At 38.0% G+C, this 26,690-nt stretch overlaps 1 protein-coding gene across 5 annotated transcripts in view; it reads left to right on the top strand.

Annotated features, from left to right (window-relative positions):
• The window catches only part of ptprja (protein tyrosine phosphatase receptor type Ja), a 45,865-nt gene that overhangs the window by 17,657 nt on the left and 1,518 nt on the right, over nucleotides 1-26,690 (top strand). Inside the window, exons 2-30 of one of the 5 annotated variants that reach the window (XM_077229063.1) lie at nucleotides 7,967-7,988; nucleotides 8,524-8,721; nucleotides 8,944-9,030; nucleotides 9,667-9,915; nucleotides 10,569-10,820; nucleotides 11,068-11,343; nucleotides 11,466-11,726; nucleotides 12,218-12,469; nucleotides 12,650-12,907; nucleotides 13,476-13,742; nucleotides 18,686-18,952; nucleotides 19,053-19,316; nucleotides 19,447-19,707; nucleotides 19,813-20,079; nucleotides 20,618-20,869; nucleotides 21,140-21,412; nucleotides 21,495-21,638; nucleotides 22,494-22,698; nucleotides 22,924-23,036; nucleotides 23,496-23,577; nucleotides 23,963-24,010; nucleotides 24,124-24,132; nucleotides 24,413-24,500; nucleotides 24,779-24,869; nucleotides 25,341-25,414; nucleotides 25,489-25,623; nucleotides 25,850-25,966; nucleotides 26,226-26,386; nucleotides 26,502-26,637. In XM_077229063.1, coding sequence (XP_077085178.1) covers nucleotides 7,967-7,988; nucleotides 8,524-8,721; nucleotides 8,944-9,030; nucleotides 9,667-9,915; nucleotides 10,569-10,820; nucleotides 11,068-11,343; nucleotides 11,466-11,726; nucleotides 12,218-12,469; nucleotides 12,650-12,907; nucleotides 13,476-13,742; nucleotides 18,686-18,952; nucleotides 19,053-19,316; nucleotides 19,447-19,707; nucleotides 19,813-20,079; nucleotides 20,618-20,869; nucleotides 21,140-21,412; nucleotides 21,495-21,638; nucleotides 22,494-22,698; nucleotides 22,924-23,036; nucleotides 23,496-23,577; nucleotides 23,963-24,010; nucleotides 24,124-24,132; nucleotides 24,413-24,500; nucleotides 24,779-24,869; nucleotides 25,341-25,414; nucleotides 25,489-25,623; nucleotides 25,850-25,966; nucleotides 26,226-26,386; nucleotides 26,502-26,637 — 5,109 coding nt within the window. Of the gene's footprint in view, nucleotides 1-7,966; nucleotides 7,989-8,523; nucleotides 8,722-8,943; nucleotides 9,031-9,666; nucleotides 9,916-10,568; nucleotides 10,821-11,067; nucleotides 11,344-11,465; nucleotides 11,727-12,217; nucleotides 12,470-12,649; nucleotides 12,908-13,475; nucleotides 13,743-18,685; nucleotides 18,953-19,052; nucleotides 19,317-19,446; nucleotides 19,708-19,812; nucleotides 20,080-20,617; nucleotides 20,870-21,139; nucleotides 21,413-21,494; nucleotides 21,639-22,493; nucleotides 22,699-22,923; nucleotides 23,037-23,495; nucleotides 23,578-23,962; nucleotides 24,023-24,123; nucleotides 24,133-24,412; nucleotides 24,501-24,778; nucleotides 24,870-25,340; nucleotides 25,415-25,488; nucleotides 25,624-25,849; nucleotides 25,967-26,225; nucleotides 26,387-26,501; nucleotides 26,638-26,690 lie in introns of all 5 variants that reach the window. The other 4 variants (XR_013203665.1, XM_077229064.1, XM_077229062.1 and 1 more) reach the window with 4 other exon arrangements.

Below are 26,690 nucleotides of genomic sequence, written 5' to 3'. Positions count from 1 at the left end.
CCTGGTTTTTTGCCTGATCGGAACCAGACCAGTCTAGGACAATTCTCTGGACTCTCTAGATCAATAATTATCAAAAAAAAGTTGAACTTTGCCCTTTGGTTCACTGTAACAGGGTCATTTAGAAAAGGGGGCGTGTCAAAATACACTCAAAAGCCTATAAATCATAAATAAAAACTCAGAACTTCACAAAAATTGATGAGCACATGTGTCCTAACATGGTGAAGAAGCATGCAAAGTTTCATGGAGATCGGACCATAGGTGGCGCTATAACGGGCAAAAAGGTCCCCTATTATTAGGTGTTCAAGCACGAAGTGCTGAAAACCTATTGTAATTGCTATTTGAAAAAAAAAAAAACCTAAAACGCATCGTGCAGCCCAAACCGTAAGGCCTAGAGACTTGAAACTCGGCCAGATGGTAGGGCCTCAGTTTGGGGAGAACCTATCAGAGTATGACCCCGATTGGCCCATAGGTGGCGCTACAGCAACCAAAAGTACTAAATTGCCCATAACTCCTCGACCGTTTGACCTAGAATCAAGGTTTTCACACCACTGTGTTCCTTGGCTCAAGACGGACAAGATGTATATCTCGGATTGTCGATTTGAGCAACAAAAAATTTGTTATGGCCGATTTTGTCCAAATCCTACTTTTGCGAACTAGTCCCTGGTTTTTTGCCTGATCGGAACCAGACCCGTCTAGGACAATTCTCTGGACTCTCTAGATCAATAATTATCAAAAAAAAGTTGAACTTTGCCCTTTGGTTCACTGTAACAGGGTCATTTAGAAAAGGGGGCGTGTCAAAATACACTCAAAAGCCTATAAATCATAAATAAAAACTCAGAACTTCACAAAAATTGATGAGCACATGTGTCCTAACATGGTGAAGAAGCATGCAAAGTTTCATGGAGATCGGACCATAGGTGGCGCTATAACGGGCAAAAAGGTCCCCTATTATTAGGTGTTCAAGCACGAAGTGCTGAAAACCTATTGTAATTGCTATTTGAAAAAAAAAAAAACCTAAAACGCATCGTGCAGCCCAAACCGTAAGGCCTAGAGACTTGAAACTCGGCCAGATGGTAGGGCCTCAGTTTGGGGAGAACCTATCAGAGTATGACCCCGATTGGCCCATAGGTGGCGCTACAGCAACCAAAAGTACTAAATTGCCCATAACTCCTCGACCGTTTGACCTAGAATCAAGGTTTTCACACCACTGTGTTCCTTGGCTCAAGACGGACAAGATGTATATCTCGGATTGTCGATTCGAGCGAAGAAAAATTTGTTATGGCCAATTTTGTCCAAAACCTACTTTTGCGAACTAGTCCCTGGTTTTTTGCCTGATCGGAACCAGACCAGTCTAGGACAATTCTCTGGACTCTCTAGATCAATAATTATCAAAAAAAAGTTGAACTTTGCCCTTTGGTTCACTGTAACAGGGTCATTTAGAAAAGGGGGCGTGTCAAAATACACTCAAAAGCCTATAAATCATAAATAAAAACTCAGAACTTCACAAAAATTGATGAGCACATGTGTCCTAACATGGTGAAGAAGCATGCAAAGTTTCATGGAGATCGGACCATAGGTGGCGCTATAACGGGCAAAAAGGTCCCCTATTATTAGGTGTTCAAGCACGAAGTGCTGAAAACCTATTGTAATTGCTATTTGAAAAAAAAAAAAACCTAAAACGCATCGTGCAGCCCAAACCGTAAGGCCTAGAGACTTGAAACTCGGCCAGATGGTAGGGCCTCAGTTTGGGGAGAACCTATCAGAGTATGACCCCGATTGGCCCATAGGTGGCGCTACAGCAACCAAAAGTACTAAATTGCCCATAACTCCTCGACCGTTTGACCTAGAATCAAGGTTTTCACACCACTGTGTTCCTTGGCTCAAGACGGACAAGATGTATATCTCGGATTGTCGATTTGAGCAACAAAAAATTTGTTATGGCCGATTTTGTCCAAATCCTACTTTTGCGAACTAGTCCCTGGTTTTTTGCCTGATCGGAACCAGACCCGTCTAGGACAATTCTATGGACTCTCTAGATCAATAATTATCAAAAAAAAGTTGAACTTTGCCCTTTGGTTCACTGTAACAGGGTCATTTAGAAAAGGGGGCGTGTCAAAATACACTCAAAAGCCTATAAATCATAAATAAAAACTCAGAACTTCACAAAAATTGATGAGCACATGTGTCCTAACATGGTGAAGAAGCATGCAAAGTTTCATGGAGATCGGACCATAGGTGGCGCTATAACGGGCAAAAAGGTCCCCTATTATTAGGTGTTCAAGCACGAAGTGCTGAAAACCTATTGTAATTGCTATTTGAAAAAAAAAAAAACCTAAAACGCATCGTGCAGCCCAAACCGTAAGGCCTAGAGACTTGAAACTCGGCCAGATGGTAGGGCCTCAGTTTGGGGAGAACCTATCAGAGTATGACCCCGATTGGCCCATAGGTGGCGCTACAGCAACCAAAAGTACTAAATTGCCCATAACTCCTCGACCGTTTGACCTAGAATCAAGGTTTTCACACCACTGTGTTCCTTGGCTCAAGACGGACAAGATGTATATCTCGGATTGTCGATTTGAGCAACAAAAAATTTGTTATGGCCGATTTTGTCCAAATCCTACTTTTGCGAACTAGTCCCTGGTTTTTTGCCTGATCGGAACCAGACCCGTCTAGGACAATTCTATGGACTCTCTAGATCAATAATTATCAAAAAAAAGTTGAACTTTGCCCTTTGGTTCACTGTAACAGGGTCATTTAGAAAAGGGGGCGTGTCAAAATACACTCAAAAGCCTATAAATCATAAATAAAAACTCAGAACTTCACAAAAATTGATGAGCACATGTGTCCTAACATGGTGAAGAAGCATGCAAAGTTTCATGGAGATCGGACCATAGGTGGCGCTATAACGGGCAAAAAGGTCCCCTATTATTAGGTGTTCAAGCACGAAGTGCTGAAAACCTATTGTAATTGCTATTTGAAAAAAAAAAAAACCTAAAACGCATCGTGCAGCCCAAACCGTAAGGCCTAGAGACTTGAAACTCGGCCAGATGGTAGGGCCTCAGTTTGGGGAGAACCTATCAGAGTATGACCCCGATTGGCCCATAGGTGGCGCTACAGCAACCAAAAGTACTAAATTGCCCATAACTCCTCGACCGTTTGACCTAGAATCAAGGTTTTCACACCACTGTGTTCCTTGGCTCAAGACGGACAAGATGTATATCTCGGATTGTCGATTCGAGCGAAGAAAAATTTGTTATGGCCAATTTTGTCCAAATCCTACTTTTGCGAACTAGTCCCTGGTTTTTTGCCTGATCGGAACCAGACCCGTCTAGGACAATTCTATGGACTCTCTAGATCAATAATTATCAAAAAAAAGTTGAACTTTGCCCTTTGGTTCACTGTAACAGGGTCATTTAGAAAAGGGGGCGTGTCAAAATACACTCAAAAGCCTATAAATCATAAATAAAAACTCAGAACTTCACAAAAATTGATGAGCACATGTGTCCTAACATGGTGAAGAAGCATGCAAAGTTTCATGGAGATCGGACCATAGGTGGCGCTATAACGGGCAAAAAGGTCCCCTATTATTAGGTGTTCAAGCACGAAGTGCTGAAAACCTATTGTAATTGCTATTTGAAAAAAAAAAAAACCTAAAACGCATCGTGCAGCCCAAACCGTAAGGCCTAGAGACTTGAAACTCGGCCAGATGGTAGGGCCTCAGTTTGGGGAGAACCTATCAGAGTATGACCCCGATTGGCCCATAGGTGGCGCTACAGCAACCAAAAGTACTAAATTGCCCATAACTCCTCGACCGTTTGACCTAGAATCAAGGTTTTCACACCACTGTGTTCCTTGGCTCAAGACGGACAAGATGTATATCTCGGATTGTCGATTTGAGCGAAGAAAAATTTGTTATGGCCAATTTTGTCCAAAACCTACTTTTGCGAACTAGTCCCTGGTTTTTTGCCTGATCGGAAGGAACCAGACCAGTCTAGGACAATTCTCTGGACTCTCTAGATCAATAATTATCAAAAAAAAGTTGAACTTTGCCCTTTGGTTCACTGTAACAGGGTCATTTAGAAAAGGGGGCGTGTCAAAATACACTCAAAAGCCTATAAATCATAAATAAAAACTCAGAACTTCACAAAAATTGATGAGCACATGTGTCCTAACATGGTGAAGAAGCATGCAAAGTTTCATGGAGATCGGACCATAGGTGGCGCTATAACGGGCAAAAAGGTCCCCTATTATTAGGTGTTCAAGCACGAAGTGCTGAAAACCTATTGTAATTGCTATTTGAAAAAAAAAAAAACCTAAAACGCATCGTGCAGCCCAAACCGTAAGGCCTAGAGACTTGAAACTTTGGCATAAGGTAGTACAAAAATCGAGGAGAGGTTATCAAAGTATGAGGCCGATTGGCCCATAGGTGGCGCTATAGCGCAAAAAACAAAAAAAATGCACTCTTTTGCTTAAATCTCAATAACCCTTTGTCGCAGCCTCAAGTGTCTTATATCATTGGAATCCTTGGCTCAAGCCGAACAAAAAAGGCCTCAAGGATTTCATTTCCGGTATGCAAATTTTTTCGCTATTTCCGGTTTTGTCTAAATCCTACTTTTGCGAACTAGTCCCTGGTTTTTCGTCCGATTGGAACCAAACCAGTGCAGAAAGGTTCTCTGGACACTAAATATCAATAATTATCGAAAAAACGTTGAAATTTCGATTCACGGTCGCTAGGGGGTTCCCAAACGTTCGAAGGAGGCGGAGCTAATTTTACTAAAATGGGTATAACTCGTGAACGAAACGAAATATTTTCACCAAACTTGGTACACATATGTATGAGCTCAATCTGAGGTCACAGTAAAAAAACCGCGTCGATCTAACACTAGGTGGCGCTATAACATTAAAAAAACATAAAAGGGGGTGTGGCCACCTGACCGTTAGTCCGATTGACTTGAAAATTGGTATGCAGTGTCTTGGTCCAAGGTGCCATGTATGTGTAAAAGGATATTGGCGTATCTAAAAAAACATGGCCGCCATCGGCCAATGAAGTTTGAGCACCTGTGAGACGAGGTTAACGGAGGCCGATCGGAACGAAACTCTATGGGCATGTTCGACTCATGGCCCAAGAGGTCTGTAAGAGTTTTGAAAGAAATCGGCCACTAGTTGGCGCTAACGAGTTTTACGGCTCTGTAATCACGTGGTGTTGCACACATCCCCACAAAATGCATATCATTTGATAGATCTCCTCATGATGAACAACTTTGCCTCTAGAACCATTGCTGTCAATCAAACCGTTCATTAAATATTCACGAATATGTTAAAAACCTACTTTTGCGAACTAGTCCCTGGTTTTTCGCCCGATCGGAACCAGACCAGTCTAGGACAATTCTCTGGACTCTCTAGATTAATAATTATCAAAAAAAAGTTGAAATTTGGCATTTGGTTGGCTATAACAGGGTCATTTATAAAATGGGCGTGGCAAAATATAGTCAAAAGCCTATAAATCCTATACGAAACCTCAGAACTTCACAAAAATTGGTGAGCATATGTGACATAACATCCTTAAAAACCATGCCAAATTTTATAGAGATCGGACCATAGGTGGCGCTATAACTGTTAAAAAGCTTTGAAACAATGTATTTCCTATGGCAAATTGCCTGTATTTGCTGTAAATGGTGTTTTGCATTTATTATCATGTAATGTTCATATCATAATGTTCAAAACCAGTGCAGTACAATTCTCTGGACTCTCTAGATCAATAATTATCAGAAAAGTTATAACTTCTTCATTTGGATGGCTATAATAGGGTCACTTCAATATGAAGCCTTTACCAAGAAAGCCTATATATCTTCAATGAATGCTCAGATCTTCTTAAAAACAAGTCAGAACATGTGACTCTAAATAAGATAAGAAATAATGCATCTATAACAGTTAAAAACGTTAAAGTTATAACATAATGGCATATTAAGCCAATAAGTGGTATTCTACTGCCCCCTGCTGTTTAAAATAGTCATTTTGTCATGCTACTAACTAATATAATTCTATAATTGTTATTTAGACTTTATAAAATCACTATTTTAACATTTACACTCACATTTAGTCAAAATTCATCTATTGAAGTATTGCTACTGACTATTGTGGCACATTGAGAAATGTGAATCCTGAAGGAGACTTGCAGTAAACATTTTTTTCCATCACATAGTTCAAATGTCTGTATCTACAACAGAATGTGTGTGTGTAGTCCTATATTTCTGAATAAATGCTGAATAATCGGATTAATAGATTACAAAGACATTATGTGAAATGCTTATAGACCATTAAAGTATATTTTCATAATGACACATCCCAATAGCATTGAAAAAATCAACAACAACATTTGTCTTTGTGTGTTTGTGTGTGTGTGTGTGTGTGTGTGTGTGTGTGTGTGTGTGTGTGTGTGTGTGTGTGTGTGTGTGTGTGTGTGTGTGTGTGTGTAAGCATATGTCTAAATAAGATACCTGTGAAAACACTTTATTAATAAGTATAATGGTCAGCAGAGGGCAGTAGAAGACCACTTATTGGCTCAGTTTCATTTTGACAGACTTGATTTTCATCACTATTCTACACTAAAGCAAACCTGTTTTTCCATGTTAACTATTATAAGACAATCATTTTTTTGTCAGTTTATCACTTCATGGCTATTGACACTTCACATCAATGCTAGCAATGTGGTAAATCATGGTAAATCACGATAGAAACATGGTAAATCATAGTAAATAATACTATTACATGGAGTATCATGGCAAATCATGCTAGCAATGTGATGAATAATGGTAAATCATGCTACAATCCTGGTAAATCATTCTAGAATGTGGTATATTATGGTAAATCATTCTATAACATGGTAAATCATGGTAAATCATTCTATAACATGGTAAATCATGGTTAACTATGATAAATCATGCTAGCATCATATTAAATCCTACTAGAATGTGTTCAATTGTGGTAAACCATGCTAGAGCAGGGTAAATCATGGTGAATCATACTAGAACTTGGTATATCATGGTAAACTATGGTAAATCATGCTAGATTCATGGTAAATCATACTGGAACATGGTAAATCATGAAAAATTACGCTAAAATTTGGTATATCATGGTAAATCATGCTAAAACAAGGTCTATTCCATCTATGATGTCAGTGTTTCATGCTTGCTACATGAAACTTAATGTCTTTTGATGCTTTTGAGCTTAATTGCCTTAACTGCCTTAACTGCTTGAACACCGCTAAATGCTGCTTGCAGCTTTAATTCTCTTTGTCTTTTGTTTATGGAAATGCAGAAATTAAATTTAAAGCTCCAATGTCCTCCCGAAAATCCAGAAAAAAAAGTTGGTTGGGGCCTCAGTGACTACTTCCCTCCTGTCAGTTTCAGCTGTCAATCATGGCGTCACACTGACGTTTTTATAGCATCAAATAACTAACTAAAACCAAACTTATTTTGAAAAACATGAACATTTTAACTTTCTTCAGAGAGATAAAAACTACATAAAAATTTTTTATTTGAAGTATAATTTGAATTAGTTTGCCTCACGTCCCATTAGATTACATGGAGAGGGTGGGGTTTATGACCTATACTGGGATCAGACACCTGGGGGCGAACAAAACATTTTGGCTTCACGTTTCAGGACGTGTGCGGCACACTTGTTTGGGACGGACGGAGGCGCCAGAACTGCAACTGATAGAATGTGCGCTGTGGCACGATACTACAGTATTTCTTCAAAAGCAGATCGTGGAGACATTTTAATCGTTCATGATCAAAAATCATGTTATTGGACACCCCTAATAGATCTATATCTGAAATGGATATTGCACAATGCACTTATTCAGTAAAGTTGTGCTTTTGTAGATTGAAACTTTCTTAACCCTGTTAAGCAAGCAAAATAGAAAAGTAATACATCTGATATGTGACAATGTTGTTTTCTTCCCCAGATACCTCATGTTTACTCTGACTGTAAGTATAATCATCTCTAAAGTCCCTTTCTTTTCTTTATATTACTTTTTACTTTAACAGTAGTGGTGGTGGTGTGTGTGTGTGTGTGTGTGTGTGTGTGTGTGTGTGTGTGGGAGGGGTGTATGCTGTTTTGAGGCAAGTATAGATTTACATACAGTCATTGATGTATTGTTTAGATTACGGTACTCAATCCATTTCTTCCAGTGTTTAAGAAATAGATCCTCTATAACAATTTCTATCCATACTACCAAGTAAGGGGATGTCCTGCTTATACCAATGCCTTGTAATTCTCTTCTTACCAGCTACACTTGATATATTAACAAGATGTAAATCTTTACTCAACTCTCTGTTTAATATTTCCAAGATATAATGTTGTGTAAAGTCCTTTTCTAATAAGGAGCTCTTTTGCTAGCATTTTACAGCCTGGATAAATGATACCAATAGTTTTAATCTTAAACCACTCAATCTGTTAATAATGTTTTCAAATAATGTTGGACATTTACCGACTGTACACTGGTTTTGTGTCTTTATTTAGGTTCACTGTGCCAATACAAGATAAACCCCACAACGTCAGAAATCACTATGTTTGTAGGAAACGGCTCTGTTTGTAGTGTGCAGAACACCAACATTACAAACACTCAGAATAGCATCACAGTGACTGGACTGCAGCCTGGAAACACATATTTCTTTAAAATCAACTGCTCAGAGGTGTGCTGTGGAAACTTCTCCACCAGTAAGTCTTTACTACTTCTAAATAACAATTGATAAGGTGTAAATGTTTTTAGTGGTTTGAGTGGTTTTGAGCAATGAGGTCACTGTTGTTCAGAAAGGAGCATTATTAAGAAATAATATTTCTGCCTTTTTCCTCGTTTACATTCACCATATCACTCTTTCATGCACTTTTCTCATTCTTTCATTCACTCACACACTCAATATTTCTCTACTTGCATAACAGATGCCACCATCACGCAGCTCAACTCCACCACAATATATCTGAACGAGACGGGCCAGTTATCATTGACCAATCGATCTTTTACTCTGCGTAAGTCCCAGCCAATCACAATCGCAAAGGCATCAATAACATAAAATGAAAATACATTTTTAGACAGCTGTATGATATAACGCTAATATTTTTATACTGCAGAAGCTTTGTTTAATACGAGTAAAACATGAATGATTAAAGGAAATTCTGTCATCATGTACTCACCTTCACATTGCTCCACACTCAAAAGACTTTCCTTTATATGACTCGCATGACCAGTCTGTCAAGTTCTAGAAAGGACATAAAAGCACCATATTACTCAGGGCTCTGTGTTCCAAGTCTTCTAATATGATACAATATTATAGCTTTGTGTAAGAACTCAATGGAAACTTTGATGCAGCTCTCACATCTTATTTGTGCATAAAAATGTATGCATGAAGATGGTTATGACATAACTGATGCCATGCCTTGCATGTGACATCCCTGAAATTAAATGCACAAATACATTTTTTCTTTTTGAAGCTCGAAAGCCTTTGATCACAGCCACTTTCATTGTATGGTAAAAAGCAGGGCGAATGGTCTGCCAAACATCTGTTTTATCATGAGAGTAAATAATGACAGAATTTTCATTTTTGGTTGTCCTTGTTGACTTTCTTGCACTCAGAAAGGTCCACATCCGCTCTCTTGCACTTACAGGCCCCAACCCTGTTAGTAACGTGTCTGTGTACTCCATCACTGTGAGCTCAGTGAACCTGAGTTGGATACTTCTAAATGGCATTAGCCCGTATTATAGAGTAGCTTGGGATTTAAACCTGCTCACTACTAACCAAACCTCCATGCAAATCTTACATCTTGCACCTGGCACCAAATACACCTTCAAAGTCACCTCGGTGGCCTCTGATAACAGCACTACTGGGCATGCTGCTGAGATATCTCAAAACACAAGTACGTACCCTAGGCAGAAGAAAATAGGGGGTTTAACGGTGTCTCTATTGTATTGTGGAGTAAATCGATCCAAGGTTTGTGTGTGGATGGCAATGGCTGTGAAATGTACTTCTACATTATCGTTCACAAGTTTGGGGTCTGTAAACTTGTTGTAATGTTTTTGAAAGAAGTCTCTTATGTTCTTCCAGGCTGCATTTATTTGATCAAAAATACAGTAAGATGGTAATATTGTGAAATGTTATTACTATTTGAAATCCTCTTTTTTGTATTTGAATAAACTTAGTCACCAGTGTCACATGGTCCTTCAGAAATCATTCTAATATGCTGGTTTGGTGGTCAAGAGATAGTTGTTGTTGTTGTTTATTATTATTATTGTTATTATTATCTATGTTGAAAACAGTTGTGCTGCTTAATATTTTTAAGGAAACCACAATGATTTTTCCTTGACGAATATAAAGTTAAAAAAAAATAAAGTCCATTTATTTTAAAAATAAATCTTTTGTAACATTATAAATGTCTTAACTTATAGTTATGATCAATTTAGTGTATTGTTCCTGAATAATTATATACATTTCTTCTTAAACTGACCCCAAACTTTTGAACGGTAGTGCATGTATGTATGTATGTTAATGAAGGTCTTTACCCATGTTCAGGTCCAGCACAAGTAGAGAATATCACTGTGCTGAATTCCAGTAACAGCAGTTTGACGGTGGAATGGGCAGCTCCTCTCGGTCGTGTGGACTCGTATGAGGTGAGTGTGTCCGGGGCTGAGCTGAAGACCATCCCCGTCTTCACCAACTCTTCAGTAATCGGTAACCTCACGGCAGGACGTGTTTACAACCTCACTGTCACCTCCATCAGTGGAGCCCTGAGGAACATCTCTAACATATTACAGACTGCCACTAGTGAGTCAGAAAAGCTTCACACACTCTCCACCTCATCACCAGAACATCAAACAAAACCTTAATGCATTTATTACATCTGCAGGTTCATTTATAGTGTGTGTGTGTGTGTGTGTGTGTGTGTGTGTGTGTGTGTGTGTGTGTGTGTGTGTGTGTGTGTGTGTGTGTGTGTGTGTGTGTGTGTGTGTGTGTGTGTGTGTGTGTGTGTGTGTGTGTGTGTGTGTGTGTGTGTGTGATATTTTCCCTTCAGAGCCTAACCCGCCGGAAGCTCTTAGAGTGAGCGGTCAGACTAATGAATCTATTTCTTTGCTGTGGTCAAGACCCTTATCGATGGATGGATTGACTGTGTCCTATGAAGTGTTGTATAGATCCAATTCTTCAGTGGTCAACCAGATTTCGATTCAAACCACTTCTTTAAACACAACGCTCACAAATTTATTTTCGGGCAGTCAGTATGACATCACTGCTCTCACCATAGGAGTAAAAGATCTCAGGAGCTCTTATGTAAATCTCACCGCATATACAGGTACTGTAAAGCGCACTGCATTTAACATAAGCTGTTGATAGTGTAAACAAAAAATTAACACTACAATTACAGTATATTTTACTATGTGTATGGTTGTATAAGTGTGTTTTGTATTTCCACAGTTCCTAATAAAGTACAAAATCTGGTGGTTTCCGCTGTCAGCACCAATTCAGTCAATCTGACGTGGCTTCCCCCAAATGGGAACTTCAACCTGTTCTCCTATAGTATTAGCATCTCTTCACCCGATCAGACTCTCAATACCACATCCAACAATTATCAGATTACTCAGTTGCAGCCTGGGACTCAGTATAATTGCAGCATAAGAACATTCATAATAGCTGCCAACATATCTGGACCCTCACAGTTCATACAGTGTAATACCAGTGAGTCTAAATACTACACATCGCTCTCTAACTTTAGAAGAATATACTCTTGTGTAATGATGTTGTCTGTCCTAATGAGATTTTCAGCCTTCTAATGGGCATTATGCGTAATGTTAACATTGGCACATGCCTACCAAATGGACTAGCGCCATATTTTATCCTTTTTGACAGGAATGAAAATGAGAGTGAGGGATAGAAGTACAGTGTGTTCAAAGGATTGTGCTGTTGTTTAACAACATGTCAGCTGTTCAGCTGACAAAATACCATTTCAAAAGACTTTCAGGAGACCGGTTTAAAGGTTGTGAAAATTCCATGAGATCTAAGACCTTTATTTAGTGCACTGCATGTCATTGTAAAGGCTGTACATCTATCCCTCAGAGCACTGTTTTCATTCATGTTAAATTCAGTATAGCTTCCTAGTCTTTGCTTACTCAAATTCACACACATTAATATGTCTAATGCAGAATATAATTGTGTGCATTCTCTTTCAGAGCCACGGCCAGTGACTAATTTAACTGCCTCTCCTGTCAGCACCACTGTGATGCGCCTGTCCTGGTCTTATCAGAGTAACAACCAATCTTTATATCTGTACAATGTGAGCGTAAACGGGGAACGATGGTTACAGAGTAACAGTGAGTCCATGAATGTCTCGGACCTGATCCCCGGGAACAACTACACCTTTACTGTGCGAACTGTAGTAAACGGCATGATCTCTGAACCTGTAGCCATCTCTGCATTCACAGGTATTACAATTCCCACATTTCTCAATAACGTCTCTTATACTACACACCACAAGGCAGTAAAAGTACTAGATGTATGTAAAGATGAATGTATTCCACACATTTTTGCAGGACAATGTCTATACCGCTGTGATGTTGATTTAGTAACCCTCTTTCTCCTCCTCTCTTATTATGTGTTATCAGTTCTTGGGAAAGCGTCCAATATTTCTGCAATAGGCAGCACTCAGAGTATGAGAGTGGATTGGAGACCACCTGCTGGTATTGTGAGTCTCTACAACGTCAAAATCCTGCTGAACGGAACTCTTTTAAAGACTGAGAACCGAACGAATGAGACTACCGTGGTGTTCTCAGACCTGTTGCCTGGAACTCAGTACTTGGTCATTGTGACAAGCATCAGTGGACCCATAAAGCAGGACAGCGATAGTGTGTTAAATGCCACCTGTAAGACCCTTCACACATTCTGAAATAAACAATGTGAATTACTCATGTATAAGCACTTAAAGCACTACTCACATTAAACTCATACTGCACACTATTGTATTGCCATTTGCATGCACTTTGTGTGAAAAGGAAGTAAGACATTTGCTTTCAGAAACAAAGAGCTGACTAGTCTTTTCTAACCAGGCATATTACACTGGAAGTAGCACTTTAGTATGTCCTTTTCAAGAAAGAGTATTACAGTTTTCACACCATTGTGCAGTTTTTTGATTAATTTCACACGTTTCCTATTTCTTTTTTCCACTGTGCTCGCTGTATGTGTTTATTAATAGTTTGAAGTTTTAAAGTTCAAGTTTACATTTACAGCAGCATTTTATTTTTAGTTTTGGGTATATGGTAGTCATCATTAGATATTTTTGTTACAATGAATGCAACTATTTATGAAACCATTAACTGATTTCATAACTTTTATTACAGACATGGATATAGGAAAATGTGATATGATGACCTGTAGGTGTTGCTCTCGGCTTGTTTGTATATCACATCTGTGACTGTTTTGTTGTCATTTCAGTGCCTACTTCTCCTGGCGAGTTAAGGACAGAGCAGAGCACAAACTTTTTGTACATCAGCTGGGCTCGACCGCTCAACATGAGCTTAGTGTCACACAGCTACTTCTTGCAGTACAGCAACAACACACTCATTACGAACTCAATGAACTGCAGCCAAAACTACAGCTCTCTGACAGGACTCAGTGCAGGTGTCCAGTACAGCATCACTGTGAGGACTGTTGGTGCATTGGGATATTTGAGTTCTCCTCAGAATATCACTGCATATACAAGTAAGCAATGCACATTTGTAGTATATACATGTATCACGCAAGTTTAAATGAATACGTACACCTTTGAAGTCTTTCTCACTATAAATTTGATTCGACAATACAATATTTTTTATATAAATAAATATATACAAAATTTATATATAAATGTTCCCTTCCCCTGCTTTTTTCGTTCCTTTTTCATATCCATGTGGCTTGCTGTAGATACATAATCTGGTGATGTCACCACATGTCTCTGTATAAGTGTGGTTCATTTAATTTGGTGGTTGTAAATCCAAAAGGTTGAAATAGGAAATAATATCATTATGCAGATATTTATGATTTTTTTGTCTTTGCATTGATTTTTCTCTATATTTGATAACGTTTAACATCTAGTTCACCCAAAAATTACAATTTAATCATTATTTGTTTCTTTTTTGAAAATTAAACTGTCAAATAGAGGCTTTTTCACGTGGCTGGCGTATTTTCTCAATGGGAGTGCCACGTCAAGTCAAGTCATCCTCATTTATATAGCGCTTTTAACAATGTAGATTGTTTCAAAGCAGCTTTACAGAGATAAACATATAATTTAAGGTAACAGAGATTGGTTTGGTTTTATAGTGGTTCTTGAAAAATGTTTTTTCCAGCTAAAGTTAGTTTTGATTGATTCACTTCCGTCTAAATGATCATTTGTTTTAGGGGCCGCTAAGACGACACCGTTCTCTCTTAACGTGAACTTTAAACGTGAACCTGTGATAGACGCTGATGGCGTTCACATGCGCATTAAGAATTGATTCTATAGTTATGTACGTTTGAATATATGTGCGCAGGTTTGTAATTCCTTACAAACCATGCCTAAACAAACTACTTGTCTTGTCTATAAATTTTGATGCAGAATTTTATTTTATCTTATCACTTTGGGTAGGTACGCGAACCGAAAAATTCCACAACGCTTTATCTGTAGAGTGGTATAGGGATCCTCCATAGGGAGAGGCTAGTTGGCACTTCAGCACTGCATTGTCATCAGGTCCAGGCGAAAGTCCTTCGTCAGATCTGGAAACGGCCAGGATCCGGCAGGCTGCGGGAAAACCTCGGGATAAAAAAAGACACTAAAATTAGCGTAGATGCCATTCTTCTTATGATGTAACGAGTACATCAGGATTTAAGGGAAGTGTTCCCAGTTCCCGCTGACCTAATCTAAGCAGCCTAATATTGAATTATAGAAGTCTATAGAGTGTTATGTGAATGCTAGGTCAAAGAGATGTGTTTTTAGTCTAGCTTTGAACTGACAGACTGCTTCCCGGACAATGTTAGGAAGATTGTTCCAAAGTTTTGGTGCTAAATAGGAAAAGGATCTACCGCCAGCAGTCGATTTAGATATTCTAGGTATTATCAACTGGCCAGAACTTTGAGATCGCAATAGACGTGAAGGACTATAATGCGTTAAGAGCTCGCTCAAGTACTGGGGAGCTAAACCATTTAGTGCTTTGTAAGTAATACGCAATATTTAAAAATGTATACGATGTTTAATAGGGAGCCAATGCAGTGTTGACAGAACCGGGCTAATATGGTCGTACTTCCTGGTTCTGGTAAGAACTCTAGCGGCTGCGTTTTGAACTAGCTGTAGTTTGTTTATTAAGCGTGCAGGGCAACCACCCAGTAGAGCATTACAATAATCTAGCCTTGATGTCATGAACGCATGAACTAGTTGTTCCGCATTTGTCAATGAGAGCATATGACGTAATTTAGATATATTTTTAAGATGGAAAAATGCGGTTTTACAGACACTAGACACGTGACTTTCAAATGAAAGATTGGTATCAAAGAGCACACCCAGGTTCCTAACTGACGACGAAGACTTAACAGAGCAGCCATCAAGTGTTAGACGGTATTCTAGGTTATGACGGTATTCTAGGTTATTACGTGTGGAAGTTTTTTGTCCAATAATTAGAATCTCTGTTTTTTCAGAATTTAATAGTAGGAAATTACTAGTCATCCAATTTTTTATATCAACTATGCATTCCGATAATTTTGTGAATTGGTGAGTTTCGTTAGGTTTGGAAGAAATATAGAGCTGAGTATCATCAGCATAACAGTGAAAGCTAATTCCATGTTTCCTAATGATATCTCCTAAAGGTAGCATGTACAGTGTGAACAGCAGCGGTCCTAGTACTGAGCCTTGTGGTACGCCATACTGAACTTGTGATCGATAAGACATCTCTTCATTTACTGCTACAAACTGATAGCGGTCAGATAAATATGATTTAAACCATGCTAATGCAATTCCACTAATGCCAACATAGTTTTCTAGTCTATTTAAGAGAATGTTGTGGTCAATGGTGTCAAATGCAGCACTAAGATCAAGTAACACTAATAGAGAGATACAACCACGATCGGATGATAAGAGCAAATCATTTGTGACTCTAATGAGAGCTGTCTCAGTGCTATGGTGCGGTCTAAATCCTGACTGGAAATCCTCGCAGATAGCATTTCCTTCAAGAAAGGAACACAGTTGTGAGGATACTGCCTTTTCTAATATCTTTGACAGAAAAGGTAGATTTGAGATCGGCCTGTAATTGACTAATTCTGTAGGATCAAGTTGCGTTTTTGTAACAAGCGGTTTAATCATAGCCAGCTTAAAGGTTTTTGGTACGTATCCTAGAGACAAAGACGAATTAATGATGTTAAGAAGAGGATCTATAACTTCTGGAAGCATCTCTTTCAGTAGTTTAGTCGGTATAGGGTCTAACATACATGTTGTCGATTTAGATGAATCAACGAGTTTGCAAAATTCTTCCTCTCCTATGGAAACAAATGAATCAAATTTTACCTCAGGGAGACTGTAATGCACTCCCTGATGTGATGCTGTAGTAGACGGTTGCATAGTTATAATTTTGTCCCTAATATTATCAATCTTATAAGTGAAGAAGTTATAAAGTCATTACTGCTGTGTTTCTTGGAAACTTCTGGGCTTGAAGCTTTCTTTTTCGTTAGTGTAGCCACTTTTTCAAATAAATACCTTGGATTATGTTTATTTTCTTTTAATAGGATTGAAAAATAAGCAGATCTAGCAGCTTTTAAAGCCTCTCTGTAAGCAATTGAGCTCTCCTTCCATAAAATCCGAAATACCTCTAGTTTTGCTTTCTTCCAGTTGCGCTCCATTTTTCTGGCTGTTCTCTTAAGGGCCCGGGTGCGCTCGTTGTACCACGGTGTTGGACTATTTTATGTAATCTTCTTTAAGCGCAACGGAGCAACTTTGTCTAAAGTGCTGGAAAGGAGAGAGTTAAAAGTTTCTGTTGCAATATCAAGTTCTTCTAAGCTATCTGGGATGCTGAGATGATGAAACTGATTAGGAAGATTATTGATAAAGCAATCTTTAGTGGCAGAAGTGATAGGTCTAACATACTTGTAACACGGAGTTGGCTTTGCAGCCTTGGCTAAATGTAATTTACATGAGACTAGATAATGATCTGAGATGTCGTCGCTCTGCTGCAGAATTTCAACAGCATCAACATTGATTCCATGTGATAATATTAGATCTAGAGTATGATTACGACAATGAGTAGGTCCTGACACGTGTTGTCTAACTCCAATTGAGTTAACAATGTCTTTAAATGCCAATTCCCAATGCATCTTTTCCATTATCTACATGTATATTAAAATCACCAACAATTAGGACTTTATCTGCAGTCAATACTAATTCTGATAGAAAGTCAGCAAATTCTTTGATAAAATCTTTTTTAAAACGCCATGAGCGTAATGAGGCACTGAGTGTCTTTTTCATGCTGAAGTGCTCAGCATTCTGCATTTTTTATCGGTTGCCGAGAGTTGAAGAATGTTCAACTCTGGGTAAAACGCAGCGCTCATCACTGTCACTTTTTACCCAGATGTCCAACACAGTGGAGGAGGGGCGGGACAAATACCACACCGGAACAAAAACATTTAAAACAAGAGCCAGAGCAAATACTTTACATTGTATTGACATTTTTATATAGAAACAACACAGAAACAAACTATCTGTGAAATGAGATGCTAGTAGCACTTCTGCGGATACACTGTATCATAGCAAAGCTTCTCAACTGAAAAAACCCCCGCTGTGCTGCCAAAACGCTCTCAAGCGCCCACAGCTGGGCGTTTTCAGCAGAGTGCCTAGCGTTTGCAGCTGGCTAAAAATGCTTTGGTGGACACGCGTCCTTATATTATATTATATTATATTTAATATATATATATATATATATATATATATATATATATATATATATATATATATATATATATATTTATTAGTTTGCTGTCAATTTAAGAGCTGACGCACGGATTTGTTATAGTGTTACTTGTGTTTTCTTTGTTAACTGTTTATGTTCACTTAAACCATAACTGACTGTGTTTACGTAATACTCACCAAGAATGGCATTTTGACTTTATTGCGTGTGTATTTGACTGTTTAAGCGTAATAAGTAGCAAGAAAAGCCCTCAATTTAGTACTGAGAGGCAGCTTTATTTTAGTGAGCACAACATCTGCGGGAATGAGTAAAATTATGTGCAATACGCGCAATCCCACGCCGAAATTCAAGCCCTGTAACACCAACAATATTCGTCAGTAGCAAATGACGGGAAGCGGGTTTGTGTGTCAACTCGCTGTCAGAAAGATGAGCAGGTGAGAAAGTGCAGCTGGTATCATGCTATTCTGCGGAAAATGAGAATTGGAAGCGTTTCATTCAGGTATTATAAAATTCAACCCGCCAAAGTGGCTAGTAGTAGGAGTGACTTCATTACACGCCACTGCTGAAATCCACCTGCATTTGGTGGGTTGGCATGTGTCAATGCCAAGCCCTGTATATATATGTGGTCATTGTATACTTCCTTGATGGTTAGAATAGGACCCTTGGCCCTGTACAGCCCATTTTTGAGCCGTACATTGCTGAAAGATTAGTGTATGTGTTTTGTTTTTTCTCAATGATTTTCAGATCCTACTTCTGTAAGTGATTTGAGAGTGAATGGATACACTGAGACCAGTATAACTCTGAGCTGGAAGCAGCATGATGTTCAGCAATCCGGTTACTCCTACCTGCTCAACTTCACACACCCCAATGGCACATTTGACCAGAAGACTGTGAGTAACACCACAGTGCAGCTACTGTCACTGCAGTCGGCTAGTCAATACAACATCAGCATTATCACTCAGACGGCAGGCGGCACCAAGTCTGATCCCCAGTTTATAACAGCCTGCAGTGGTAAGTAACTATCCTGAATGACAACACAGTACTGAGGACATTCTTGTCACATATCATGCTATCACATCTGCACTACAGTCAGTTCTTATTTGCTTTCCAGAGCCGTTTTCGGTTTCCAATGTGAGTTACAAGGTCTTGAATGTTTCTGCCGTGAGGCTGAACTGGTCCCATCCTAAGGAGTACCGCAATGGGTTTTCCTACCAAGTATTAGTGTCCAACTGCACAGAAAACAGTAGGAACTTGTCTACTTCCTCTGAAAATATCACAGTGGAAGACTTGCAGCCTGGCACCATGTGTCAGTTCAGTCTATATAGTTTGGCCTGCGGCATTCTGGGAAAACCAGTGAACATCTCTGTCCTCATGAGTATGTACTCCCACACACACTCCAACAAGGAGAATCAAACACAAATATTCTCTTTGATCCAGACAATCTGGGTAGTTATTGCTTTTGTAGGGACACTTTACTTCCTCATTCTCTCTCTTTCTCTCCACAGAGCCCTCTACAGTGATTCCCAAACTACATAATGAAGGCTCTAATCACTCAGTCTTGGTGACGTGGGATCATCCTGTTGGTGGCCTGGACCGGTACATTCTGAACATCAGCAGTAATGGATGGAGCAGCTCTAGAGTTCTTAATAGCACTGAACACAATCACACCTTCACTCAACTAAAAGCAGCAACTGTATTCATGGTCACACTCACGACTGTCAATGCAGCCTTCCAGGAAACATCGCGTCCAGTAGAAATGGCAACTTGTGAGTATTCAACCCCAAACCATAGTCAGGAATTCATGTGGCAGACCTTTATAAATAAGCATATTGGACTGCAGTGCTTATAGATTATGATTGTGTATGTTGCAGATCCAAACAGACCGGGAGAGATTAAGAATTTGTTAAAGAGCAATCATTCTTTGTTGTTTCAATGGGCTGAAGCTCAGGACATGACAGCTGGCAGCTTCACCTACAACCTGACCTACTGGTCCAGCTTTAACAACGGCCATTATCTCACTCCTAATTACACTTTCCTTTTGGATGGCTTGCGATCTGGAACATCCTATACTGTTTCTGTGGCTACTGTAGGGCCAATGAATTTCAGCAGTAAATCTGTCAGCTACAATGTAACCACCAGTAAGTTCAGCACTTAGTGGTATGGAAAATTATAAAAAAGGTTATGTTACATTTAAATAACATTCCAAGATATACACACATTTTTTGGATCAATAAGATTTGTTTTTAAAGAAATTAATTCAACAACATTCACATTAGGACACATTAAATGAACAAAAGTGACAGAGACTTAAAGATTTCTATTTAAAATAAATGTTTTCAACATTTGTGAAAGTAATAAATGTTTATTGAGCAACAAATCACCATAATAGAATGATTTCTAAAGGATCATGTGTCAATGAAGACTGGCCGTCACAGCAATAAATTACATATTAAAATATATTTTTAAATAACAAAAAAAGTCACCTTCTATTTTTCACATAAGACAGACAGTCAAGCAGGCTTGAAACAGTGTGAGGGTTAGTAAATATTGACATAGTTAAAATTTTGGGTGAACTGTGCCTTTTAGACAGAGTGTCCATTTACATAAAACTACCATGAATATGTGCATTGAGATCTCCTCTAAAGTCCTCATCCTACTCTCTGCATCTGTTTTCAGAGCCTAATCCTGTTCAAAACCTACAAGTTAATTCCACAGAAACAAATGCCATCTCTGTAGTTTGGGCAAGAGTGGAAGGGGTCCCGAATTATATATTGAGAGTGTATAGTAACAAGGTAGCAAACTACACAACCAGTTCAGACAACATGACTATAAACAATCTGATGCCTTCAACGCACTATAACATCAGTGTCCAGAGCAACGCTTTTGACAACACTGAGGGAGAAGCTATGTGGCTGCAAGCATGCACAGGTTAGTACAAACACTATAAACTGTTATATATATACCTATATATACTGTTCTCAGGAACTTGGACTATGAAATTTGCAGCATTCAGCATTGAGTTCTTTTGTGGTGTATGTGTAGTTTTCTACCTTGCACAAACATGTCCACTTTCTTGATTTCTTATTTAAAGTAATTTTAAACTCTTTAGTCTGGTGAAGTTCATTAGATGTTGTTCTGAATGTCTTAATTCAAAAAAGGTAAAATAGCATTGTCTTTGGTGTGTTTTGCTGTGTATAGATGCAGCACCGGTGGACAATGTGACCTGTACGGGTCCTAATTTAACCTTACCAATGCTCACCCTCTCATGGAGCCGTCCTCCCGGTGGAAACCTGGGCTTTGAAATCAAGCTGGTTAACGTTTCTGAGGAGTTACAGAACAATTTAATCACCGATCTAAACTACAACTTCACTGGACTCAAGTACAACAAACCGTACAGTGCCAAGCTCTGGACACTCGGCTGTGGGAAGAATAGCACAGTGAAGGTGATCTCCTGTATGACTGGCTTCACAAGTAAGGAGAGTTATATCTGTTTAGTATTTTGTTTTTATATATGAGTGCATATCACATATTTCTTATTTTTCTGTGTTTATAGGACCTGTTGTACCTAAAGTGACAGCAGTGAGAGTATCTGAGCTACAATATAACAAGTTTACTTTGATTCTTCATCAAGACATCTTTAATGACACGAATGGTTCTGTGTTCTATTATGGTGTGCTTGTCTCCTCCGGCACAGATGGTATGTCTAATAAACCTGAGAATTTTATTTGTCTTCTTTTGTAAATCTCTAAAATCCATTGATGGCTTATTCTAACATTTAACATTTAGCAAAATACCACTATATTAGTGTCTTTAATAATTAGGTAGTAAAAAAATACAAATTTATGCTACCATTCAAAAGTTTGAGGTCGGTAAGATTTTTTAAATATTTTTGAATGAAGTCTCTTATGCTCACCAAGAATGCATTAATTTGATCAAACTAGAGTAAACCGTAATGTTGTGAATGATAATAATAATAATAATAATAATTATTATTATTATTATTATTATTATTATTATGATTACAATTTAATATAATTGTCATCTATCTTAATACATTTTAAAATGTAATTTATTCATGTGATGTCAAAGCTGAATTTTCAACATCCTTCAGAAATCATTCTAATATGCTGATTTGCCTCAAGAAACATTTCTTATTATTAATGTTGAAAATGCTGCTTAATATGTTTGTGTAAATCTTGATTTTTTTTGATTCTTTGATGAATAGAAAGTTAAAAAGAACCGCATGTATTTGAATGGATCTTTTGTAACATTATGAAACATTACATCATTACTAAATGTATTTACTCACTTTTGATAAATTGAATGCATCCTTAAGTATCAATTTCTTTAAAAAAAAGACGTTTGAATGATAGTACAAAAAATACATTCTAATAAAATTGTATCTCAATTTTCCATTTTAATACTCTACACTTACTATTCTTTTTAGGTGTATAATATATAATAATAATTTAAAAGTATATTAAAAAAAAGAAGAGTTGGATTGTAATCATTTTGTTTTTGGTGCACTAAATATGAGTTTTGCCTCCTGCAGACTGCTGGGTCAATACTAAGAACTTGGATCAATGCCTGTTGAACACCTATGAGGACTGGAAAGCAAAGCGGTGCAACACATTCCTGGCTGTTGTCAAAAAAACAACAGAGCGTAGAAGTGGTCAGGACCAAACAATCATCATTGGAGATGAAACTATGTGGAATAGTTACAAAAATGGAGAACTAAATGCCAAAGGCAGTTACAAGTAAATCAATACACTTCCCATACTTTGCATTAACTTCAGTGCTGCATAGATTAAATCCCATTATAACAGTGTTACGGTTATTTCCATAACTAAACTAAACTGAACTGATGCACTTCGTTCCTAATGCTTCCTGATACTGCCTCCATCTTCTGGACTACTGTGATGAATCACATAACGTTGTTATGTCTTCTGCATTATGTTGTCATGTGTTTGGCTTTCTTGCAGTTTTGCTGTCATCACTTTCACACATCTGGAGTTAAATAACAGTTTAGTGGATGTGTCAAATTCATACTACTCCATATCTGAGTTTAGTCCCATCACTCTGCCAGAGAACCCAGGTAACTACTGGGAGACTTTCTGTCAATATTTAAAGCACTTACTTCATTGCACCTTAATGTCAGATGAAAATTATTGACAAACACATTTCCATTAAAGACAAACATTTAGATTACAGCTGATTACTTTTGTGGTCACATATTTTTAGCTTGTAAAAATCTTGCATTGTTCATATAACAACACTTAATATTTTCCAATTTAATTTAGATTTTTTAATTTACTTTGCAACAAGAACTGTGCCATTGAATGTGCTCCCGAATGATTTGTTTACTTACCCTGACTAATGAGTGGACTTGGCCTGTGTGTATCAAATATGTGATATTTTGGATCGTCATAAAATCTTTCCATCTACAAACTCTAGATCCACAGTGTATATATAAATTATATCAAATTTGATCAATTCCATACAGTTTTATTTTTGTTGACTTGACTGAATTGTTTTGTCACTCTCCATCTTTCAGAGGTAATTGGAGGAGCAGCTGCAGCAACCGTTGTAGCTGTTGTTCTTGTTGTAATCATCATTGGGGTTGTGGTTTGTAGACGGTAAGGCATTTTACAGATCTCATACATGATTCTTGATGTTTAAAGTGTTTTAATGGTTTGATTTAGAGTTTTGTGTTTGATATGATAGATTTGAAGGATTTAAAGGAATAGTCCCCCCCCCCCCCCAAAAAAAAAACAAAAAAAAAAAACAAAAAAAAAAATCCAGTCAAAAAACAAAATCTGTCATCATTTACTTTAAAAACCTGTATGAGGGTGAGTAAATGATGACAGAATTATTATTTTTGGACGAACTATCCCTTTAAGATTACTTTAGCATGTGCCCCCACAGTAATGCCAAATTGCAGTGTTCATCAGGTCTGTTTTTATATATTAATGGACAGTGGCAACTAGATAATCAATCATATTTATGCTCTCAATATCTCAGGAAGCGAAGAAAAGATGATTCTATTAGTGTTCCTATCCACTCTATAAGGTCAGTATACTGGTCTCTTCAAAACAACATAATACATACTGGAAACAAACAATAGAAAAAGTAATACATATCAATCCATAAAAATGTAACCTTTAATTTTTGTTTTCTTACAGAAACAAAGTGTAAGTAATTATGCATGTTTATTCACTCTCATTTTTGTGCATATATTCATGATTCGATCATGTTTTTTACTACATGTCTGTGATTTTTTAGATGGGGAAAGAATGTGAAATTGTGTCTCATAATAGCAATTGAAAATAAGCCCTTTTTTCTGTAACATTTATGTTCATATATTATTGTATTTACACAGAATATACTGCATTATGCTGTTTAAATACAGTGTTCTGTGGTGTCTTGTATAGTTTAAATCATGGTTTATCACGTTATTTAATGGTGTCACAGGAGTAATCCAATAAAGGTGGAGGATTATGAGGCTTACTACAAGAGGCAAAGGGCTGATTCCTTCTGTGGATTTGCTGAAGAATTTGAGGTGATTATATCTTTGGTTTCTTTGTAGATTTACAACTGATCAACATTAATAATAAATAATGATTGGCATTGCAAGTATTGCAACTAGATTTCCATTTTCCAGTATTTTTGGTAGCAATGTCTGATTGGTTTGCTTAGACCATGTTTTGCTCCTCTTCATTGCTTTAACAAAATGCTTTATGACATGTTTAATTATTTACCGGTATGTGAATGTAGTAAAATCAAATGATAAAGAAAATAAATGTATGATTAACTAAATGTATGTGTGTGTGGTTGTAGGATCTAAGGCCGGTTGGGATGAATCAGCTGAAGACTGTTGCTCTGGCCCCTGAAAACAAAGCCAAGAATCGTTATAACAATGTGCTGCCATGTAAGAACTTCTCCACTCACGAGTGTTTACCTTCATCTGTCCTTCAGATGAGACGTTAAACCGAGGTCCTGACTCTCTGTGGTCATTAAAAATCCCATGCACTTTTTGTAAAGAGTTGGGTTGTAACTCCGGTGTCCTGGTCAAATTCCCTCCATTGGCCTTTATCAATCATGGTCTCCTAATAATAATAGCCATGCTTTCAATTGGCTCTACTACTCTCTCTCTCTATTGTGAGCGCACCGGCGCAGTTGTTCTGTGGCTGCTGTCTCATCGTCAAAGTCGTTGCTGCACACTAGAGGTGGTTGAGGAGAAACCCCTGACATGATTGTAAAGCACTTTGGGTGTATAGTAGTACATAGTTAAGTGCTATATAAATACCTCATTTTAGTCCATGAAATAACACAAGACCAAGTTCCCTCCACATCTAGTCTGTTCTGGACATATTTATAATGGTTCATGTCTTCTCTACAGATGATTCTTCTCGTGTCAAACTCTCTGTGCTCGACAACTCGTTTGATGACTACATCAATGCCAGCTACATGCCGGTATGAAAAACGAAAAAAATAAAAAAACATTAGCTATTTACACATTTTTCATACTAACTGTGTGATATTTCCAGGGTTACACATCAAAGAAGGAGTTTATCGCAGCCCAAGGGCCACTGCCCTGCACTGTCAATGACTTTTGGAGGCTGATTTGGGAGAAAAATGTGCACACTATTGTCATGCTCACCAAATGCAATGAGCAGGGACGGGTACAGTATACATTCATCACTTTATCTGTGATCTCACCCGCCAGAGCCTTCATTTCACATGTTTCAGTCAATTTTATTGTCAGATTAGGATACATGTCTTCATCATACATGCATCACCTTTAAAAGCCTTGACCACTACTTCAATGTTCATATCCTCTTTCAGATTTTTTTCTAATTGAAGGATTGAGCTTAAATAAATGTTCTCATAATGTTCTGTCCCTATCAGGTAAAATGTGAAGAATACTGGCCAGCAGATCTAAAACGTTTTAACAATCTGACAGTGATGACTACTTCTGAGATTCCATTGGAGGACTGGACTTTACGTGACTTTGAAGTGAAAAATGTAAGTCTATATTATTATTACAGATAGACCCAGGCTACTGTAACACTAAATGACACGTATGTTACACTGACAAAAATGTTTTTGTGTAACACGTGGGTCTGTGTTGTTTTATTTTTTTAAATTCCTAGGAAGTCACAGTTATCTTAATTGGTATCATGTTTGTATTATTTTAGTGTTATGTCTTAATTGTAGCATTATGCCTCATTTACTGTAAAGTACTGTGTTGATGTTTTGGCATAAATGATTCTTGTCATGACAGGTGAAAACATCAGAGTCCCGATCAGTTCGTCACTTCCATTTCACGGCATGGCCAGACCATGGAGTTCCTGAGACCACTGAGCTTCTCATCAACTTCAGACACCTGGTCCGAGAACACATGGACCAGTACTCGAGACATTCACCCACACTTGTGCACTGCAGGTACTTGAACAGTTCCTGAACTAGTATACAAACAAGTCTACTCAACACTGTTTTATTATTATACTCCCGCAAAGAAAAAGTCATTTTCTGAACACCTTTTATTTTCGTAATGCAGTGCCGGTGTGGGCCGGACGGGAACCTTCATCGCCATTGACCGGTTAATCTTTCAGATCGAGCGGGATGGTGTAGTGGATGTATATGGGATCATCCACGATTTACGCATGCACAGACCACTCATGGTGCAAACAGAGGTACATTCATTAACACATATTTTTCATCTCACTGCACTATTTGCATGTTCTTT

This window comes from Siphateles boraxobius, unplaced genomic scaffold (assembly GCF_051911475.1).
Source record: "Siphateles boraxobius isolate OS27281-9 unplaced genomic scaffold, OSU_SipBor_1 130, whole genome shotgun sequence".
In the NCBI taxonomy this organism is placed as follows: domain Eukaryota; kingdom Metazoa; phylum Chordata; class Actinopteri; order Cypriniformes; family Leuciscidae; genus Siphateles; species Siphateles boraxobius.
The sequence above is the reverse complement of the archived record's forward strand: the minus strand, read 5'-3'. Positions and strand labels throughout refer to the sequence as shown.